The sequence below is a fragment of the Cheilinus undulatus genome, linkage group 15 (genome assembly GCF_018320785.1).
Source record: "Cheilinus undulatus linkage group 15, ASM1832078v1, whole genome shotgun sequence".
NCBI classification, from domain to species: domain Eukaryota; kingdom Metazoa; phylum Chordata; class Actinopteri; order Labriformes; family Labridae; genus Cheilinus; species Cheilinus undulatus.
In genome coordinates, this window is record NC_054879.1 from 36,309,376 (window position 1) to 36,331,219 (window position 21,844).

Genomic DNA, 21,844 nt, shown 5'->3' on the forward strand with positions numbered 1-21,844 from the left:
ATGTTGTTTTGGCTTCTTTTATGACCTTCTGGATGAGTTGTTGATACTCTCCTAAAGTAACTTTGGTAGGCCAGCCACTCCTGGGAAGGTTGACCAAGTTTTCTCCATTTGTGGCTAATGGCTCTCACCATCATTTGCTGGAACCTTAGAAATGGCTTTGTAACGCTTTTACAGACTGATAGATGTCTGTGACTTTGTTAGATGGTGCCATGATGGGTTACTTTTTGAGATCTTTTAGCCAACTTCCCTTTGTCAGACAGGTTCTATTTAAGAGATTTAAAATTTTTTTTTTTTTCTCTCTCCAGCTGTTTTATCAGAATGAAGACAATACGCCCCAAAACAGTCTTAAAACAAAAAAGAAATCAGGAAGGGGCAAATACTTTTTCAAAACTAAAACATAACAGACTCCAATACAAAAAGTTCTTTATTCATTTATAAGATTCTGGCTCTTACGTCATGGATTTTCTGACATCTTTACATTCATTTATACAAGTCTGTTTCCGACATTTAACAGTGTAAAACAACAGTAGTGCTCAGAGTAAAAACTAAAAAGTCCAATCAAATATATTCAAATCTCCTTTAAAAACAAAACCCATTATAAATAAACAGATCTGTGTAGAAGTAAACTAGCAAGCTTTGCTTTTGTACCACAGTAGGAACCATTTATGGTACATTTCTGGAAGAAAAATACCTGGATTTGAAGTTTAAAAAAGTGTTTTATCATGGCAAACTCCAAAACCAAACTAGTGTTACCAACTCTCAGGAATCCCGATTATCTAACCAGCAGCTAAAGTTTGATTGCATTTATTGATATAAATTAAGGGATTTTACTTGTCATCATCAGCAGGGACAGACTCTTGACAGTGTGGTGGTTACAGAAATACATTTAAATAAAAACATATTTCCACATAAGCTGTTGCAGGCAACATGAGCCCAAACTTTGTCACTGGAGGATGCAGATTAAACTTTATCTCTTATTCCTGACTTCACCTAAAGCAGGTCCCAACGGAGAAACTGCGATGCTGGTGATGAAGTGCCAGTTTTAGTCTGTGATTTCATCTCATCTACAGACTTGTTTTGAGCAGGATCTACTTCTCACTGCTCATCTTCACAGCTGGCCTCTTCAAAGATAAGAGCACTTCTCTTTCTGGAAGATATGCTTTGATTGATTATTTTACATTCATCCAGTTACTCTGACTTTCAGAGTTTGGCTTTTGTCATCCCCCTCCCATCCCATTTGGGGATCCTGATAAGTAGTAAACCTACAGCTGCTAAAGCTAACACCACTCCCAGACTAGGGGGACCACACGGGCTGAACTCCTGGGCCAGACCAGAAAGAAGAGGGGCCAGGACCCGGCCAACGGCTGTGACCGACTGCCCTGCTCCTATCAGAGTCCCACTGGCCTGGACCCCTCCTCTCTGCAGCTCCAGATCTGTGATACACGTCCGTCCGATAGAGGTGGAAATGGCAAAGAAGGTGGAGGTGAGCACCACCAGCCACACTCCGGCTGCAGATGCGTACAAGAAAATGAGCAGGCAGGTGAGAACTGTTGAGTGAAGCAGCAGAGCAGGCATGTTGTTTCCATACAGCTGGGTGACAGGACCCACTAGGAACCCAGCCAGGGCCCCTAAGGTGCTGCTGTAGCTGATGAGGTACCCTGTCACCTTTGGTTTGAGAGAGAAACGCTCCTCCATTGCCAAGGAGAAGTTACTGTAGTAAAGCATGATAGATACAGCCATGAGGAGGCGCACCAGGAAGAGGTCCCACATGTCTGAGGAGGCCACCATGTGGATCTTTGAGCCCACTGAGGAGAGCTGGTTCCAGATAGGCTGAAGCAGAGACACCTCCCTCCACCTGATGCCACCTGGGTGCTTCCCTGCAGGTCTGGAGCTGTGATTGGTCTCTGCTGCAAACACTGGGCGGTGTTCATTTGCATGAGAGCCATTCTGAATCAACTTCCTGCAGTTGTTGTCATGACAACCTTTACTTGTGTTGTTGCTGGAATCAGTGTCATTACGGCAATTTAGGGCTTCACTCCAGGGTAGCATCCACACCAGGCCTGGAACCATAAAATCATAAAAGTTATAAAATATTCAGATTTCTTCTCCATTAAATCTTTTTTTGTTTGTTTGTTTGTTTGTTTTTTACATTTTCAACACACCTGCATTAATCAGAAAGATGGTGGCACACATAAAGGAGGAGGTATAAAAACCGCCTTCATGCTCTGTTAGGTAGCCACCAACAACTGGACCCAGGATGAAGCCAACACTAGAGGCTGCATTAAAGTATCCCATCACCAGGGGGCGCTCTGAGTCTGACACCAGGTCAGACAGCAGGGCTCTGCAGATGGATAGGGAGTGCTTGAACAGCCCTAAAACAGAAATGAAGCCAATGCAGTCAGTGCAATCAGTGAGAATGAGAAAATTTCAACTTAAAGACAAAAATGCTGTGTTTGCACAAAGTTGCACACTTTTGTTATTTGATTTAAAATTTTACATCCATATTTCTAATATTTTTATAACCAAGACTGAAATAAAAACAGGGTTATGCACATAAGATTTTTAGAAAAACCTAAACAAAAAGTTGACCCATATGCACAAATTTATCTGTAGCCTGTTGCACCAGCTATGCTTAAGTTTGTCCTTAAGTTATGGTGTAAAGTCCACACTAAACACTGCGTTGAAACCAGTTAAGTTCTAACTTAAGTTGTGTCATTGTTCAGTTGCACCAGAGATGTAAGGTTGATCTTACCCTAGTAGAGATTTACTTTAAAACTAACCAAAATATTGTCACAGATATGACGTTATCTTTTTCTACTTTAATCAATCACTAAAAGGCATTCTTTACAGAGCGTTTGCTACAAATGCTAACAGCTAAAAATTGCGTATGCTAACTGCCATTAATCCTCAAACAGTGTCCAGGGTGGATGAAAAATAGGAAAAGGCATTTTGCATATGTGAGTATTGAAGCCTGCAGCCTAAATTTGGAGCCAGTATAAAACAACACTGACACTGAGTGGTGAAATCACTAATAACATGAGATAATTTCACAGTGCACAACGGAAATCATCTCCACTCATGGAAAAACAGCAGTGTTACTTAGAGAACACATTGCTGACACGAAATTGCCAGTAAAATCCTAAACCTCTCATCATCCTCTGGCGGGTTATCCCTTCTCTGAGAACTACACAAGATCATTAAAGGCTGGGGTCTACCACGATAGGCAGGACCAGAGATTCAGACTGTGTAAAGAAGCCCCTGAGACAGTACAGCACATCACAACAGGATGTAGGATGCTGGCAGGCAAGGCAAACATGGAACGGCACAACCAGGTAGCTGGCATAGTGTACAGGAACATCTGTGCAGAGTATGGGCTGGAGATAATACTAACATCATGTTGATATTATTGTGTATCCCTAGTTTTTTTTATTTTGTGATATCAATACGCTCTCAATGTAAAAGGGTTTATCAATAAGGACTCACCCACAGGTATCCGTGCGAGGACAAACAGAGCAATGCTGGTGGACATCCCAAGCAGGCCATAGCCGCATGCACTTAGCAGCAGGCAGGTTAGCAGAGAGTACCGCCGTCCCACAACATCACTCCAGCTGCCCTGACCATCACACATATTAAATTAACAACAACAACATGAGCTACATTTTATAATTTCAAACTTACAGGCTGATACAGACTCAGAGGGTAAAAAACACAAATAAACAACATATTACCATCAAAGCCTGCAAAATTGTTTTTTTTTTCATGGTTGGAATGAAATAAGACCTTTGCTGTGCTCAGATTTTGTTCTGATATGAACACTTTAGACGCACTAACATGGCTGCTTTCACAAAAACCTTATTAAAGATTAAATAATATTTGCATGTTTTGATATTTTAAGCCGCATGCAGACAGTGAAGAAAAACATAAATGCCAATAACTGTATGATAAATAAAGGAGCACTAAGAGGACATAGTACATCCATACAGTTGACTGTACTACATGTTTCTGTGAAAACATGTAATTTCAGGTTGTTTAATCCTATTTTTGTCTTAATTATGTCAGTATCTTGAGATCTGAGTTTTACGTCAAAAAATCAGCCAGGTTGAGAACATTCAGCTTCAGGGCAGACATAACAAATCCACCTGAATTTTAAACCCCGCAACCTGGCTGGGTTCCACTCATTTATGAGATAATGTCATAAATGAGTGGAGATGTTGAGAAAACAACAATTAAAAAATAAAATAAAGTGTATGACTGCATGTCCACTTAAGCCTTCTGTAGATACGCCCATGTTGGAACAATAGGACTCACTGAAAATGTCTTAAGGCTCAAATTTGAATTCTAATGTGGGTTTACAAGCTGAAGTATCATTCTACATTCTTTGGAACAGAAAAAACAGAAACTTAACTTTTCTCTCAACCTAAGCCTTGAAAAACCCTTTATTAGATTCTCACCCATCCTTTTTTTCTGCTGCACATTCACGTACCTACAACTGATGGAATAATGAAATTAGGACCAATTGAGTTCGCTGTGTGTAGGATGTAGCCTGGTGGGATTATCATAGAGACCCAGCTGTTCAAGTATCCCAACGTTTATCAGGGTCCAGCCGCTCTGCACGCGGGAGCACACAGATGACTCTTTATCGCTTTAATTTGTCCCATGACCTCTGAGAATTTAACCAATTTCAGGAGCGATGGGCGGTGGTGTGTGGGATGTGGAAGGCAGAGAAACTCGCAGATTCTAATGTTGAAGGAGTGTGGATTTTTGAGTCGTTTTCAATTATGATTGCTCTGATTTTCCATCATAGTGTTCAATGAGTACTTTGTTAGGAAATGTCTGCATTTTTAAGACTAATACAGACAAATCTGCATTGAAACAGTGATAGGTGTGTGACTCCAGATAACTACAACTAGCTGGTGTGTGTAAATGTGCAGCCACAACCAACCTAAAAGAGGCAGTGTTTATTGTTTTCATGAAATACCAGAGATGACAGAGCCTGCAGCCATTTTGCTAACTGTGAGCATGCCGTTTCCAGCATGAGAGGCAGAATGGAGGTTAGAAAGAAGTCAATACTTACAACTATTGTGCTTGAGAAGAGCTGTAAGATCCCATATGTTGATCCTGCAACACATTTATAAAAAAGGGTTCATTATTAGGAGCCTGATTTGACCATGTTAACTTGATAATGTCAAATAATCACAGAAAAATGCATCTAAATACTACTGGGAATGCTATAAAAGGTTTAACTGTGAGAGCTCCATATGATCTGTGCCATTTGCAAGGATGACTCCACATTACATACTATGATGCAACTTATATGTTTGCTTTGTGCAAAGGGCACAGTATGGTTGTTGAAACTTTTAAAACTTTTGTCCTGTTCAACACAAAGTGTTGCCAAAGTATCTGTACATAGAGAGAAGGGAGTTTGACTGCATTTTTTGGCAATTAAAAACAAGCAACTACTCAGTATAGGACTTTTATCTTAAGTGGGTTACATAATTCAAGATAACTGCAGATTTTGGGTCAGATTGCCCCCATCTGACCAAAGTCAGCAAAGGCTGGATTATAATTTAAGTTTTTAAAAATATCTTGACTATTTTCCTGCAGTGTTATGTGTCTTAATAGTGGTTAAGAGTTAAGTTTCTCTCTTTGATATACTTAGAGGATGATCGGAGCTGCTCCAGCTTGAGATCGTAAATATTAAAAATGTTAAATATTCACAATTAGATCATCAAACACAGCTGAGCACACACTCTGTGGATTATTATGTAGAAAGAGAGGATGGCTAATCAGGATGCCAGCTGACTGAAGGAGGAAGCACAGCAAACACAGCCATGGCATTGATTATATATGTGAAGCATAAAGTTAGATGGACATCATAAATGGACAACCAATTTGTTGATTTGTGGGAACAACATGACTGTTTGTACAATGTGTCCTGTAAAACATACCACAATCAAACTGGCAAGGAGGGAACTGGAGCAAAATTGCTATTGCAATGGATGCTGCAGGTAGCCAACAGCTGAGCAAACAGTTTCACTCTAGAGTTGTGATATACCAACAAAGATTTGGAGTTTTGAAAGTGGACCCTTTGGTTGCCAGTGAATTATTTTTTTTAGTGTGTGGTAAACTCTGCAGGTCGTCTCTTGGACACCACATTCTATATGAACAAAACCATTACGTCTGCCATTATTTGTTGTCACTTGTGGGGTGTCTGTTGTTAGAACAGACTGAAACAGCAACTCATTTGTATTAGTATGATATATACGTTTGAAATTCTGCCATTGTGAAAACCCAAGAACACAGCTTACCTACTATACCAGCCACGGTGGGACTTGCTCCAAGAGCTTTCACATGATGGCTCAACAGTGGGATGATCATGCTCACCCCAAACAAATCCTACAGAAAGCAGGTGGAAGAGAAAAAGAAGGAGCAAAGTTGAGCCTTCGTAAGGTTTGGTAAAACGGCGTAAACAAAGTCACAGCAGTAGAGTGATAGCCAGGGCCGGGAGTATTATAATTTTGCTTTGTCAGTCTGTCCGGGACATTATTTTGAACGAGAGGTATTAAGAATAGTTTGAGGGATTTTCTTCAAACTTTGCAAATATGTCCACTCTGACTCAAAGATAAACTGAATTGAATGTGGAGGAATAAGGTCAAAGCCACTGTGACCTAAAATCTTGTGAACAAAATATTTCAAGAATGTATTAAGGGATTTTTGTCATATTTGGCACAAACCTAGCTTTGACCCGAAGTTAAACTGATTAGAATTTGCAAAACAAAGGTTATTATTTTATGCATCAATATGACCCTCATATATTTGACTAGCTCTGTAATCCAAAGTTTATTACAAAACATGCACCCACTCCCTAAAAAAATAGATTTCTACCAGTCGCATGACCACAAAAATAACCCCAGCACTCCTTCATGACCAAACACTGTATTTTATACAGTCCAGAGCTTGTGTACCTAGTGGAGGCATATAGCCGCCAGACAGTAGTTGCAGTTTTTTTGTAATACTTTGGCCTAAAGGTGCCCTTGAATTTCATTATGCATTTGTCTTTATGGTCACTTACCAATCAGGAGGGGTAATAACGACAATATCAGCTGTATAAATTTGGTATAAATCTGCATTTAAGATCAGGATTTTTTTTATTTCTATTGTTCTCTTTAGCTTGCTATTTAGGTAGTAGCCTTTGATTGATTTTGCAGATCTTTTGATACTTGGTTGTTTTAGCAATACATGGTACCAAGCAGCCGGTTCTACTGCATGTACCGCTGTAGTTAGAGAGCAAGCAGAGAGAGTTCGGGATAAATGCACCAGTTCATCCTGTTTTCCTGGTTTCATACTTCAGAGCGACTCTTGCTAAACTCCTGATTAAAGTCACACAGCAATTCATAAAGTGCACTGACTTCACTTATTACACTAACTGCTTTACTCTCAGCAAATGTACTGTCCACTGTCCATTTTCTATCAGCACTCTGTGCTTCAAAAAAGAGCAGCATTTATTCTTACAGTAACCTGAAATTAAATGAGCTTATCAAATAATAGGCTCACATGTAAAGCTAGTGGTTGGAAGCATGGAAAACCTCAAACTGGTAGAGATATTTGATGAAACTGTACTTAAAGATGATTGATAAACAATGCTATCTTTTTGTTGAGCATGTAATACCAACATGTTTAAAAATCAGGAACATGTCAGACCACTTTGCAACATATTTCACTGACAGCATTGAAGAGCAGCCACTCAGACATGTCACAATAACCTGCTGTATACATCTTCTTTTTAGCTACATCTGATCCAATAAGTGTGACAAATATAGTAGAATTACATTCAGTCAATTTTCTTTGTCAACTTTAACACAGTTTAGTAGGCCTAAGGGTATTATTAAACCAAAGTTAAATTATGTTGTCAATAACAAATGTTGTACTCAGATAGCAACTGCAGGTAAACCATAAAGGTAACCACTAAATTTTTAAACTAATATGAACTTTAACAATACGGTAAAAAAAAAAAAAAAAAAAAAAAAAAAAAAAAAGAAGAAGATGCCATTAAAAAAACAAAGGTTGAAGCTGTCAAATCTGTCTGTCGGTTCATTGAAAATTTAAATATAATTTACTGGCCTACTTTATTGTATTCTGATTAAAATCACGGGATTGTACCCTGTTCAAATTTTATACAAGTCAAGTTTCAGCATGGGTTAAAGACCACACTCTCTTATGAAATGTATTTTTGCACAGGTCCTCTAGGTTATGAAAGCAAAAATGTCACGAGCACTTTATTCAGGTCTCTTGTCGGAGCTAACTACTCACCATGAAGCCCACCACGTAGATACATTGTATTATTCTCGTCCGTCCCCTCGGTTTCTGAAATAAAGTGCTACATTTCTGGTTGTTCATCCTCCCTCTGTGACAGCACCTCTGTTGCAAAGGCGGTAGCGCTCTTCCGCTCTACTGTAAATCATCCAAACAGATCATTTTACTGTGAGACGTCCCGGTAGAGGTCTCACGAGAAGGGGGATGCAGGTAAACGGCCCGGGATCTACCGCTGGAAACTGTGGCAGATTTAAAAGGCTGCGGAGTTTAAAAACCGATTTAAATTGTTATTTCTGCCAGGAAGCCAAATATTTTCGACGTGGTTGGTTTCTTGACGTTGAACTGCAGTGTTGTCTCCTTCGACTCCCCCGCCTTTGCGCATGTAGTTGGTATCGTCCTCTGACGTCACAGAACTGATTGGGAAAAAATCTTTATTATCAAACAAAAAAGAAAATATGTAGGCTTAATATACAGAAACGGACGAGCTCTTTAATATAGCTAAACGGTTCATTTCGTGAAGTTTACTTTAACTGTAATAACTCATGAAAAAAATGTATTTTTAATGACGTTTTTTTTTTGAATAATAATAATAATGCCGAGCACGTGCCTGCACTGTTTTTAAATCAACATAAATAGAAAGAAAATACACAATAGAATGATCAAGTTTTCTCAAACTTACTCAATGTGCCCATCTTATAAGTGATATCTTTGCAACTTTTAAGCCAATCGTTGTTACATAGTTTGATTATATAACCAGCATTTTAAATCCTTAAAATCATGTCCACCCTTGGTTTTGGGGTATTATAAACATCTGTCTATTTCATTACATGATTAGAATGCTTGCTAAACCACTATTATAAATGCTTTATGTGATTGTGAAATAAATGCTTGCCACAATCCTAAAACTCAGCTGGCTGAGATTTTAGGCTCTTTGGCACCATCTGCTGGACATTTTTCAGACTTACAGTAACAAGTAAGAAGCTCTGCTTTTCGGCAGATTGTAACTCATTCAGATTTTGCATAGCAATACAACCACCACAACCCCACTTTACACTCGTTAATTTTGCCTGAAAGATGGGATGCAAACAAAAAAGACTTAACATACAAAATTCTGAATTCAAATAAATGCAGTTGTGAGCCCAGTACTTTGAAAATGTGGTTGCTTCATTAGTTAAACTGGTTAAAGCTCTGGTGAGCAGCTTTGGCAGCTTATGAAATAAACTGACATTAAACCGGTGTTTCTTTATGAGCTGCAAATTCAAAGGGGACCGTCTGCAGAGACTTATAATTTATATATCAATGCCCCCCCCAAAAAAAGTGCTGCAGACATAGTGAATCCACTTCAGAAATGCTTTTTTTTTGACAGCAAAACAATTCTCTGACTTGACTTTATTTCTCTGAAATGACTTTAACAAGACATCAGAATGCCATTCTTTGTGTGATGAAATATTGCTGACTATTGCTGCATGGTGGTGAAGTGGTTAGGGTTGTTGCCTCCTGTTTCAAATCCAGGTTTGAGTCCCAATTGCATTTATTGTTTCTCTTAATGTAGTCCAGCTTTAGCTTTCTTCCACAGGGTCACTACTAAATCAAATGACACTCTAAATTGCCCGTAGATGTGAGCGTGAGTATGGTTAATTGTTTTTTTGCTGTGTCAGGGTGTGCCCCACCTCTTGTCTAATGACAGCAGGGATCTGCTGCAACCCTCCACATCTAACCTGACATGCCATACTGTTTGATATATCCATTGCATAGGATACATTTATCATTCATTGGGGAACCCTCCCATTCAAAGCGTTTGGGTCCAGCAGGACTTAAAGAAAAAAAAATCTCAGAATGAAACTGGACAAACGTGCTGTCTGTCACATCTATAACAGGCCAATCGAAGTGATGAAGTGATGAAGTGATGAAGTGATGAGATGAGAGAGTAGGCATGTGCAACTAAGGTATTAGCCTAACCTTGGCAGGCAGACACTGCCATAGCTTATGAACAGTGGAGCTTTTTTGTTGGACAAAACTCATGTCAAGGCCGGTCGGGAGAACTGCAATGCATTTTCTTTTCCAAAACTGTTTTAAGTGTCGCTCTTCTTTTGATAAATAAATGCAGCCCAGTTTTGAAAAAACTTTCACTACACTATCGCTACATCCAAGCTAAACATTACGCTCACAGCAATCATTATACATATCGCTTACAGTACAACTTAACCCTCCTGGCAGCTGCTGCCTCAGTCTCCTGTGATGTTGATTGGTCAGGTCCACTTTCAGAGCTGGCACAATCATTTCAAATTGAAGCTTTCCAAGATGGATTTTCCTGATGACGGACATGGAATCTGCCAAATCCATCTGTTTTGCAAGGTTACCCCATGTCTGCTACCTCAAATGGTATGAGAAATTTTTAAAAGTCAAATTCAAATGTAGGCCTCTATTGTAATGCAATGCACTCTGAAGTAAAATGTGCAGGGTTAAAGCATCACACCAACTCACCAATTCACTCAATCTGAGTTTTAAGGTACACAGCTGTGGATGGAAAATAAATCACTGCCATGGCAAAGTTGCTCAGATGTTTTTGGATCACATGTGGGTGCAGTGCTACCAGGTCAGCGTGTCCTGGGTCACATCACTGTGTTAATTTGCTGAAGCTTGCACCAAGACTCTATTAAATATGCCCCTTAGATGCTAATAAAGAAGCGGCTCCTTTCAACTGAATCTGACTGTGCTAAACCCAAAAAATATGACTAAAAAAAGATCAAAAATTTATAGATCAAAATTTTCCCACAAATTTAAATGCCACGTTGGAGTAATTTTAAAGTATAATTGTATGAAAAGCTACCATGACTTTTTAATGGACAAGCTAATTCATAGTTAAAGTGTTGTTTTATATTATAATAATGGCTGTTTTTGTGACCTTTTTCCTGGAAATACTTTCATATTTTAAGAAATATTAGTACCACGTAGAGTCACTTCTACTATTTATAAAGCTTCATTTGATAACATCCCAGTGAAATCCCTCAGAAGCACAGAGAAAGCATTTATGATAATTTTCCCCACCCTCATTTACAGGAAACGATCCTGCTGGGTTTATGTGTTTACAAGTATGCTGTCCTGGTGAGGCAGAAGCTTCAGACATGGTGTTGTGGGACGCTTCTTCGCCCCTTTTCTGTCCTTTCAGTCCCACCCTGCCCTGACATTCCCGTGCAGACGCTAGGTGTCCAGTTGCCGCTGGTTATTTCTGACCCCCTCCCTTCACACTCTCCAACTGCTCTTCACACTCTATCCCACAGTAGAGAGGAGCAGCCGCCTTCAATCAGACCCCCAAAATAGCCTGGGGCGTTTGGGAAGAAGGGAGGGTGGGCTGACTGGCTGGCTGAAGACCCCAGCAGGGTCCAGAGGTGTCATGTGCTCAACTTCGTCCTCCCATAACACAAACTGAGAGACAGGAGAAGCGTCAGGATCTGGGAAGCCTGCATAAACCAGCTAGAACACAACCCACTCTGTGGATTTACAAAAGTGCAAAAGGAGCTGTTGTTTCTGCCTCTTTTTGTCACATGCACTGGCAGTAGCTGGAGTTGTGACACTCAGTATCTGAGAGGCTGGTGAATCCTGGAGCATGAAGCTCAGTGTGGCGTTGTTTTTTGCAGGGTTCTTTGGAGCTCTGGCTGCTGTGTTCATCTTGCTGTCATTTGGAACTGATTATTGGCTGCTGGCTGCAGAGAGCTGCCAACCAAACCCTGAGGAAACTGTCAGCCCTGGTGGTGTGACCGTAGAGGTGGGTATAGCAGATTATAGAGATAGCAAGAGATCATTTCTTATGTACATGTTAAATGTTTGGTTAATTTTTTTCAGTTTACAAAATGTTCACATTATAGGACAGTTGTTTTTATATTAAGGCCAAAATTGCAGCATCGTTCCAGTAATTGTTTAATATTTGAAGTACCTGTGCTGTGACTGGTTTGTGTTCTATATGACCTCTCACATAATAATAATTTCAAAGACAAGCTTTCAAGACAGCTCAATGTGTGAAACAGTGAAAACATGTATATCCAAAGGATAACATTTAATGTATTGCATTGTGTCCCACTGCATCACACTGTATTATGATGCGTGGCATTGTATCGTATCGTACTGTATCGAATCGTATTGTATTTTATCGTATCATATCGTACTGTATCGAATCGTATTGTATTTTATCATATCATATCGTACTGTATCGAATCGTATTGTATTTTATCGTATCATATCGTACTGTATCGAATCGTATTGTATTTTATCGTATTGTATCGTATCATGTCATATTATATCATATCATATCGTATCGTGTCATATTATATCGTATCATATCGTGTCTGGTTTTAGCATTGTGTTGTGTCGTGTTGTACTGTGTTGTACCGTATTAAATTCTTTAGTATAGGTTGGTATGCTATGGTATAGTATGGTATGGTATTGTTTGGTAAATTACTTATCTTACCATTTCAAATCGATCACATTTTTTCCATATTCTTTTATATCATTCAGTATTACATAGAAGCTCACTGTACCATATAATTCCTAATGTTATGTACCAAATTGTTTCATATCATACCGCATTACATTAAAATGTAGTGTTTCATGTCATTCTGTGATGATATGGTATTGTATCATACCATATTATATTGCATCGCATTTCATTGCGTTATCATATGATATTGTATCAGTCGTATAATTTCTTATTCTATTGATCACATCTCATTCTATTCTATTGTGCCATACCATTTGTTTTATCTTATCTAATTCTATTGTACCGTTTCTTATTGTATCAGGTCTTTTATCATGGGGCAACTGTGGCTCAGTAGGTAGAGTCAGTTGTCCCACAATAGGAGGGTTGTAGTTTCGATCTTCTTGCAGTCACATGTCAGTGTGTCCTTGGGCAAGACACTTAACTCCAGTTTGCTCCCACTGTCTCTCCAGTGGCGTGTAAACAGGTAGGGGAAATACATGAGTGGGATAAGGTAAATGCTGATGGCCAGTTCTCCATGGCAACCTCTGCCATCAGTGTATGAATGTAGAGAGAATGGAGTAAAAGAGAATGAATGGGTAGGCGAGACCTTCAGTGTAAAAGCGATGACTAGAAAAACACCATACAAGCTCAAGTCCGTTTTCAATTGACCATTTATTATATTGTATCCCATCTTATTCTATTGTATCGTATCATGCCTTATGGTAACGCATCATATCATGTATTGCTGTATGGTATGGTATGGTATTGTGACTTATCGTATCGTATTGAATTGTATTGTATAGTATTGATCATTTCCTATTCTATCATATCATATCATAATATCTCTTGAGTTATCTTATCTAAGTCTGTATTATTCCACTATCGTATGGTATCATAATGTATTGTATCAAATCATGTTGTATAGTATTGTATCATATACCATCTGGTATTGCCTAATATTGTATTGTCTCTTATTTTCTTATAGTATACCATGCCATACCATACCGTATAGTATAGTGTCTTATATGGTTATGTATTGTATTGTGTTGTATCGTATCTTATCATATCATATTGTATCGTATTGTATTGTATTGTATCATGGTGATGTTTTGTATCATGTCTCATCATTTTGTATCGTATCATGTCTTTTTCTGTCATGTATCCCATTGGTTCCCAACCTGGGGTCCAAGACCCCCCAGGGAGGCGCAAAAGGAGGGGTGTGAGGCCTTGTCTGCTCTGAGGCTGCCAGAAATAGATTTGTAAATATTGACTAAAACCATGATAAAGCAGTTATTAAGTGGTTTACACAAAGGTCTTTTAATAAGAAAGTATGCATAGGCCTCTTTTTAGGGTTTTATCAGTGAAATCTATGTTGATTTTTGATGGCAGTGTGTCCCTTTTTCTTTTGACTTCTGTTCCAGGGGGGCTTCACTTTTGTTAGGCACATATAGGGGAGGCTCCAAGGAAAAATGATTCGGAAACACTGATGTATCAAAACATCTCTTATATTATCATATCTTCTCTAAGTCTATCTTGTACTTTTGTATCGCAACACATTGCATTGTATCATATGCTGTGTTGTATCCTATTTTATCATGCTAAGTTGTATCGTATCGTATCGCATTGCATTGATTTGCATCACATCACATTGCATTGTGTTGATTATTTGGTATTGTATTACATCATAACATATCATGTTGTGTTGTTTCCTATCAAATTGTATTAGGTCATATAGTATTGTATGGTATTGTATCATGTTGTATCCCATTTTTCGGTATTTTGTGCATGTGAAGGCTCAAACTATGTATAAATTGGTTCAGTTGTTCTTGTTGTAAGGCCACGGAAGAAAACCAGTCCCAGTAATTTTGTCAATAGGTAGCATGTTATTTCTATTCCCTTCTCTATATTCCATCCCTTTAATAATAGTTGACAGATCTACCTTTAAACCTAAAATCAAGTTCCTTCTTCTGTTTTTCTAAGCCCCTCTGGTCATTTTCCCAGCACTGCAGGGTGGAGAGGCATCCCTGCAGGAGAACATCTTCATGTAATCAGACCCTGTTTAATGTAGCGTGTGTGTGTGTGCAGCTATGCAGTAGTTGAGACATAGCTTATACCACGTGGCCCTATGATAGAAATACAAATACCAGTAGGCTCAGTGGTATGTTGCTGTATTAAATATCACCGAGTTGAACATACTTAGCTTTTCATAGTGGGCACGGATACTGGAATCATCACATGATAACACTACAATAAAACCTAAGTAGTACTATATACTATAATACAAAATAAGTAAGTAGTTTTTCAAAGTATCTAATACAGGATATAACTTTTTCTCTTCGGTATCAGATGTTTTAGTCAGAAATAGCCCTTTGTTCTAAACTTTTTTTCACAAAAAGAGTAGGCCTGTCTGTACTCTTTGAATGAATGTTGACTTCTTTAAAGCTCGCACCTTCTATGGTATAACAGAGGGTAAAATATTAGAGAATAGGATACATTTATTCAGTAAAAATAGTTGCCACCAAAGACAAATGTTTCCTAAATGGGAACACCCTTAAACTGCACGTTCACACGGCACCAGACCAAACCTGCATGAGGTTGGAGGTGCTTGTTCAGCTCAACCCTTGACCTGAATTAGCAGCTGCTCCGTGTCACAGTGGCATCACACACCTGCCTCTCAGATTGTGAGACTGCTCTCAGACTTTTATTACACCCACAGATAGCATAGACAACCCTTCTGTGTAGATTAAAAAAAAGTATTTTAACTTTTTTTTCCCTTTGCTCTGTCTGTCAGCGTGGAGATGTGGTGGTGCAGCAGGAATCCACCAGTGACGTCACTCTGTACCATGAAGGATTTTTCTGGAAGTGTTCGTTTGGTGGGAATGAGGACGATGAAGATCTGCTGTGGAAGCTCTGGTTTAGTAAGCAACACAGATACATGAAGCTGTTCTAATAAATCTGTTTGTTTCACTGCTCTGGCTTTACTTTACTTTGTTTCCATTGCCTAGTATATAAAGCGATAGCAATAACTATTAATGCATGCCTTTATTTTGAATACTTTGTGTCTTTATCTTTTGAACATATTCAGATCCAAAGTGGAGAACAGTATTTAGAAAAACAACACTTCCCCTTACTTTAAACTTTGCCTGTGCTATACTAAAATGGCCACAGAGTACTGCATGTAAGGAAATATTTTAATTTCTCTAAATGCTATTGGGTGTGAATTAACAAATAATGCCTCTGTTGGAATGGAAATACATACTATAGCTCTCAAAATATAACTGAAATAACCTTCTGGTTAGGGTTAAGGAAAGGGTTAGCTTACCAAAACGTTGACTCATAAACCTGACCTTTGAAAAATAATCGCAAAACATTCAATAAACAGTCTGCTAATGGGAAAAAAAGCATGGCCTCCATGAAAAAACTCTAATGCAGCTAATGTAGCTAAGGCTTAATGTAACAAAGCTATGTTAGTTACACAAGGGACATAGGAAATATTGATCTAGCCAAAGGTAAAGCTCATAAAACTATATTATTACGTAAGCTACATAGGAAACATAGCTAATGTAGCTAAAGGTAAAGCTAATAATGCTACATTTGTTATGTAAGCTACATAGGAATAAGCTGACACAGCTAAAGGTAAAGCTAACAAAGCTATGTTAGTTCAGTAAGCATCATAAGTAATGTAGCTAATGGAGCTAAAGGTAAAGCTAATGAAGTTATGTTAACTTATGCTATGTTTGCTAAAGCTAAGCCTGTTTTATAAGTAGTTACACAAACACTGGCTGACTTTAGCTTCAGTAGCCTTAGCTAAGATTAATGAAGCTACTCTGGCTTCTGTAGTATTGTTACCTGCGTAGCTTGCATAGCTAGCATAGCTATGGAAGCTTTAGCAAAAGCCTATGAAGCTTAAATGGGCCAGCATTCGTGTAACTACTTCTAAAACAATCCAATACATGATTACCATGATTAACCAAGGAGGTTATGTGATCGGCAGGGTTTGTTAGTTAGTTTGTTAGTTTATTTGTTAGCAACATAACTCAAAAAGTTATGGATGGATTTTGACGAAATTTTCAGGTAATGTCAGAAATGGCATAAAAAAGAACTGATTAGATTTTGGGAGTGATCCGGATCACCGTCTGGATCCAGGAATTTTTTAAAGGATTCTTTACTATTGGGAGATAGGGCTAATGGCAGAGGTCTGCGCTCTCCGAATGCTATTCTAGTTTCTTAAATGTTTCATAGTCTGTCAAACATTCTACTGGAAAATTATGTCACTTCCATTCTGACAGAAGCAGTGTCTCACAGTAGTGTTCTGCAAGAGGGGTTGTCTGAGAACTGCAGTCTGCAGCCAGACCCCTCTTGCAAACTTTGCTACATGACACATTGCTCTACTTTAGAGCAAATGTAAGGATCCTCGTTGATTTCTGTGTTGAGCTGAATGTGTGATCTGCCCCATAGCTTAATCCAAAGTTGACACTTAGCTGTGTTGATATGACATTTCAGGAGCAGGATGAAGCGCGCTTCATTTTCTAGCCTCTCAGGATACCTCCTATCAGTGTTGTCTTAACCCCATGCACTTCATTTGACCATCTATTTTGTTCACAGCTGTTGCAGTTCAGTAAAACTGCAGAGAAATTTCCAATGCTTGGATGCCTGAGTGCATCATGTATCTGCAAGCGATAAGACTAACTTATGGGGTTGGAGGGTGGAAATAGTAGTAGGTCTGTCCTATGAGAGATGTCATTTCTCAAGCACTGTCAGGGTGCCCTTAAGCAAGGCACCGACGCTCCAACTGCTGGACGTGACGGTGCTTGTGCAGCCCCCTCACTCTGACAACTCTTGACAAATGCATGTCTTTATAGGTCCTGTTTGTGCCTGAGTGTATATTGGGCCTATATGCTTGGCATGCCTGTCAGTATAAGTTGAATTTCCCTTGAAAAATGAAGCATAGAAAAGTAATTTAGAAGCTTTTGTATTGTTTGGCTGTCAAAAATTAGAAACAGATCAGTACCATAAAACTATAGCTCTATTGTTTGTGGCAGCATTTATCTAACAACTGATCCCATTGCCCTTTGTTCCAAAATAAAGACAATCATTTCTTTACCAGCGTGCATACAAAATTCATTGGCGTCAGATTGGTGCAAACCTCCCATGTGACTGTTTGGAGTCAGAGCCATGTGATGTTATTTTGGTCGTCTGTCGGCTGATTGTGTGTCATCTATTTTCTGGAGGGGGCTGAATGGTGGGTTATTGTCGGAAACAGCCTCAAGCAGTAAAAGTACCTTGTGAGGGTCAGTGGAGTTTCACATGCTGGAGGAGAAGTGAGCAGGAAAGGAACGAAGAAACACAATAAGAGGGCAATCTAGAAAATGAGAACTTTATTTTGTCATAGCCAATATATTTAGGAAAACTTTTTTTTTTTTCTTGGAAAAATAGTTGTTTTTTTTTTCTTTAGAGTAGGAGGTAAAAGCACAACTGTTTTATATAAAGCTCAGAAATCAGATCAGAAATAAAAAATGACTCGATTTTTGTTAATCTTTAGTGTTATTTTCTCTCTTTCCTCAGCGAATCAGCCCCACTCTAAAGAGTGTATGCACGCCTACCTCTTCCCCTTCCCTGTGTCTCATCAGACCCACAATGCAACAGAGTATGATACTGCTATAAGTAAGTATCTGCCTATCTTAGTGTGATTATATTTATGTGATCCAGCTTCTGAACACACACGATCTTATTTTTGTTCTGTGTAGTTTACAGAGGCTTCTGGAGCATCTTCATGCTGATTGGTGTGGCAGCCGTTGTTCTTGCTGGGTTCTTTATCATCTGTGCTGCTCCGTTTGCCAGCCACCGTCTGTATAAAGCAGGAGGAGGCCTCTTCCTGGTTTCAGGTAAGATGTGAAATGTTTAATTTCTGTTGTCAAAAGCCAAAGCCAAAAAAATAAGAATTGCATTTTATATTTTCTCCTCGTAATAGAAGCCCTAAGCAAGTGAGGTCTAGCACCCTAGAGTCAGGTGCTGGAAAGGAGACTCTGGCTGATTGCCAAAACCTCAGATTCAGGAGGGACAGCGGGCCAGTGGGCTAGCTCTCTACCCTTGTAGATCTTCTTAGGGTAGCATAGGAGTCTAGTCCAGTCTACATGTTTTGTGGACTTGGACAAGGCTTACAATCCTGTCCTTTGGGGAGTCATGTTGGGGGTACTGCAAGAATCTGGGGTATACCAGGGCGGTTGCTATGAGCCTGGTCCCTGTACAACCAAAGTGACAGCTGTGTCTGCATCCTCTACCCAAAGTCGGACAAACTCCCGGTGCATGTTGGCCTCCACCAAGGCTGCCCCTTGTCTCTGATTCTGTTTGTGATTTCGCTGGACAGGACCTTGAAGCACAGTCGAGCAACTGGTGACCAGAATTTAATCTCTGCTTTTTGCAGATGATGTGGTTCTGTGGGCTTCTTCATCCAGGGGCCTTCAGCAGGCATTGAAGTGGTTTGTAGCTGAGTGTTAAATGGTCGAGATGAAGGTCAGCCGCCAAGTCTGAGGCGTTGTTCTCTGCTGGAAACAGTGGATTGCTCCCTCTGGATGGGTAGTGAGTCTCTGCCTCAAATGAAGGAGTTCAAGTATCCCTGGGTCTTCTTCACGAGTGAGGGTAGAATGGATCCACTGTGATGAAGAGGCAGCTGAGCCAGCAGGCATAGCTTTCAGTTTACCTGTCGATCTTAGTTCCAACCCTCACCTATGGTCATGAGCTTTAATGACTGAAAGAATAAGATTGTGGGTTCAAGCATAAAAAAAAGATTCCTTAGGAGGGTATGTGGACTCCACCTTAGAGATAGGGTGAGATATCCAGAGGGATGTTGAAGTAGAGCTGATGCTATTTCATCTTAAAAGAATCCAGTTGAGGGGTTTTGGCATCTGATGCCTCCTGATCCTGTGGAAATTTTCTGGGCATGTCCAACTTGGAGGAAACCTCATGTGAGGTCACTTAAAAATTGATAAGATAAAATGAAAGCTTGCATTATTGCTTTGGGCCTTCCATATTGTCAAGACCCCTCATATTTAATTTTAAATATCTTTAGCTACTAGCCACAACCAACAAACGCCAAAGACCAATACCCCATCAATCTTATAACAGCAATCTTAAACTGCCACATAATGTTATACTCTTAACAGGTGCCAATTTTGGTCAAAACACAAGCTTTACTTTTTGAGTCTTTATTACTTTTTACTTTACAATAATGACTGTAGGAATGTTATTAAGACTGATGAGATCTAAAGACTGTAAGTTTTTCCTCTGGTTCAATTGGTCTGAATTGTATTGTGTCTGTTATTAGCTTTGAATCCCCACTGTCTTATCTCTTTGTTGCTCCCAGGTCTGTTCCTGCTGTGCGTGGTGGTGATGTACGTTCTGTGGTTGGAGGTTCTGGATGTGCTGGATCTCTACGTGGACCACCAGCGCTCTGCACTGTGTCCAAACTTCCAGCTGTCCCACCACTACGGCCTGTCCTTCATGTTCGCTCCTGTGGGCATCTTCTTCTGCTTCCTGGCTGGCCTTCTGTTCCTCCTCATCGGCAGAACTGTCCAGGTTCAATACCACTGAGATAAAAGGAGGAGAGGGGGGTTTGGATGAAGCTGTTTTTTGTATTTAACTCTGTGATCGTAATTTTTTCCCCAATTTTGTCTACCATGATGAAGGGGGACTATGCAGATTTCAAAATGTTGCTTTGACTGACTACTTTGAACACTTTGTTGCAAAATTAAACCTGTTTAAATGCATCTATAGGTAGTAAACTACACTGCAAACCTGAATTATAAATACCAGCTATTGGTGCATATCACTGAAGTTTGGATCTTGGGTGTTGATGCTTGTGTGGGCAATGAGTGTGTATTAAAAATCCTCTGCACCAGTTATTAAATATAAAAGGGGAAAAAAAATGTTGATTTAAGCGCTTTGCCTGCTGAAAAATATGCTGAAAGGCTTTTAAGGATGCATGATTATTTTTATATTCTGTATATACAGTGATAAGAGTCAGTGTTTTGGGCAATGGCACCTAAGCTGATGATTCTGCTGTTAATTTAAAGGCTTTAACTGTTGATACCCTGTACTTGTTTTTAGTCCATAAACTCAATAAAAAGGCAAAAACTACACTCCATATCTCCAAGTCTGTCTGTTTATACTTATATATATATATATATATGAAACTCAGGGATGCATGATATTATCTGTGGGATATTGGTATAACCAGATATTAACTTTAAAAGGGAACTTTTGTGTATCTGCAGATATCAGACGTCCCCTCTTGCAGACAACAGGAAGTCAAGAGAATGAAGATTGACAGTCGCAGAGACACAAATTTGAACTTGACTCGAAAAATTAAGCTCAGAAAAATCCTGATTGTTCTCAGTTATGTAATGTTTGTCTTGCTATATATACTCCATGCTGTCAAACACTGTCTTGTGCAGCATGCCAGGCCTATTCAGTTAGCCATCCAGGGGCCACATGTGACCCAGAAACAACCCCCAAGTGGCCCAGCCTGTGGTCATGCCAGAGATGAAGAGGGCAACCTGTTTTGCAAGTTTTCATAAATTCCCACAGTATTTCAGACTGTGAATGCAACACTCCGTGGCCAGCGATGCTGACCGAAGTAGCCCCGAGATACTGAGTATAAAACATGTCCCTTTCAACTGTAGCTACAACTGTGCAAATCTAGTTTTTATGCACTTTAAGATATGCCGGGGTAAGATATGACCAAAATTATTTATGCATTTTATTTTTTAATTTATTTTATTTTTATTCAAGTGAAAAAACATTTCTACAACCTCAGATTATGTCCAAATACAGCTCTGTTGTTGTGCGTTAATATCGCGTTAACTCAAGTTACTTTTAACGCCGCTAAATTTTTTGTCGCACGATCAACGCATGCGCGTTCTGTATGACCCTCGACCCATCCCGTAGTTTGCCAGACCAGGAAGTGGCGCCGTCGTGATGCGGTACACGCTAGCAGAAATGGGTAAAGGACAGAGACCTCTGAATGACAGGTTCAGCTTTCAGATCATGTCAGATAAG

At 39.4% G+C, this 21,844-nt stretch overlaps 2 protein-coding genes across 3 annotated transcripts; one reads left to right on the plus strand and one right to left on the minus strand.

Annotated features, from left to right (window-relative positions):
• Window positions 1–429: 429 nt before the first annotated feature.
• Window positions 430–8,441, minus strand: mfsd9 (major facilitator superfamily domain containing 9). Of its 2 annotated transcripts, XM_041807305.1 has the most exons (6): window positions 8,311–8,435; window positions 6,309–6,396; window positions 5,075–5,118; window positions 3,484–3,613; window positions 2,163–2,372; window positions 430–2,060 (listed from the first exon to the last, which is right to left on the minus strand). In XM_041807305.1, the coding sequence occupies exons 1-6, from the start codon at window positions 8,395–8,397 to the stop codon at window positions 1,201–1,203; spliced, it is 1,419 nt and encodes a 472-aa protein (XP_041663239.1). In that variant the 5' UTR covers window positions 8,398–8,435; the 3' UTR covers window positions 430–1,200. The 2 variants fall into 2 exon arrangements, with proteins under 2 accessions (XP_041663239.1, XP_041663240.1); XM_041807306.1 differs by lacking the exon at window positions 3,484–3,613 and having other exon boundaries at window positions 8,311–8,441.
• A 3,241-nt stretch (window positions 8,442–11,682) lies between these two features.
• Window positions 11,683–20,919, plus strand: tmem182a (transmembrane protein 182a). Its single transcript, XM_041807576.1, has 5 exons — window positions 11,683–12,079; window positions 15,579–15,705; window positions 18,353–18,451; window positions 18,535–18,672; window positions 20,151–20,919. The coding sequence occupies exons 1-5, from the start codon at window positions 11,921–11,923 to the stop codon at window positions 20,375–20,377; spliced, it is 750 nt and encodes a 249-aa protein (XP_041663510.1). The 5' UTR covers window positions 11,683–11,920; the 3' UTR covers window positions 20,378–20,919.
• The last annotated feature ends 925 nt before the right edge of the window (window positions 20,920–21,844 follow it).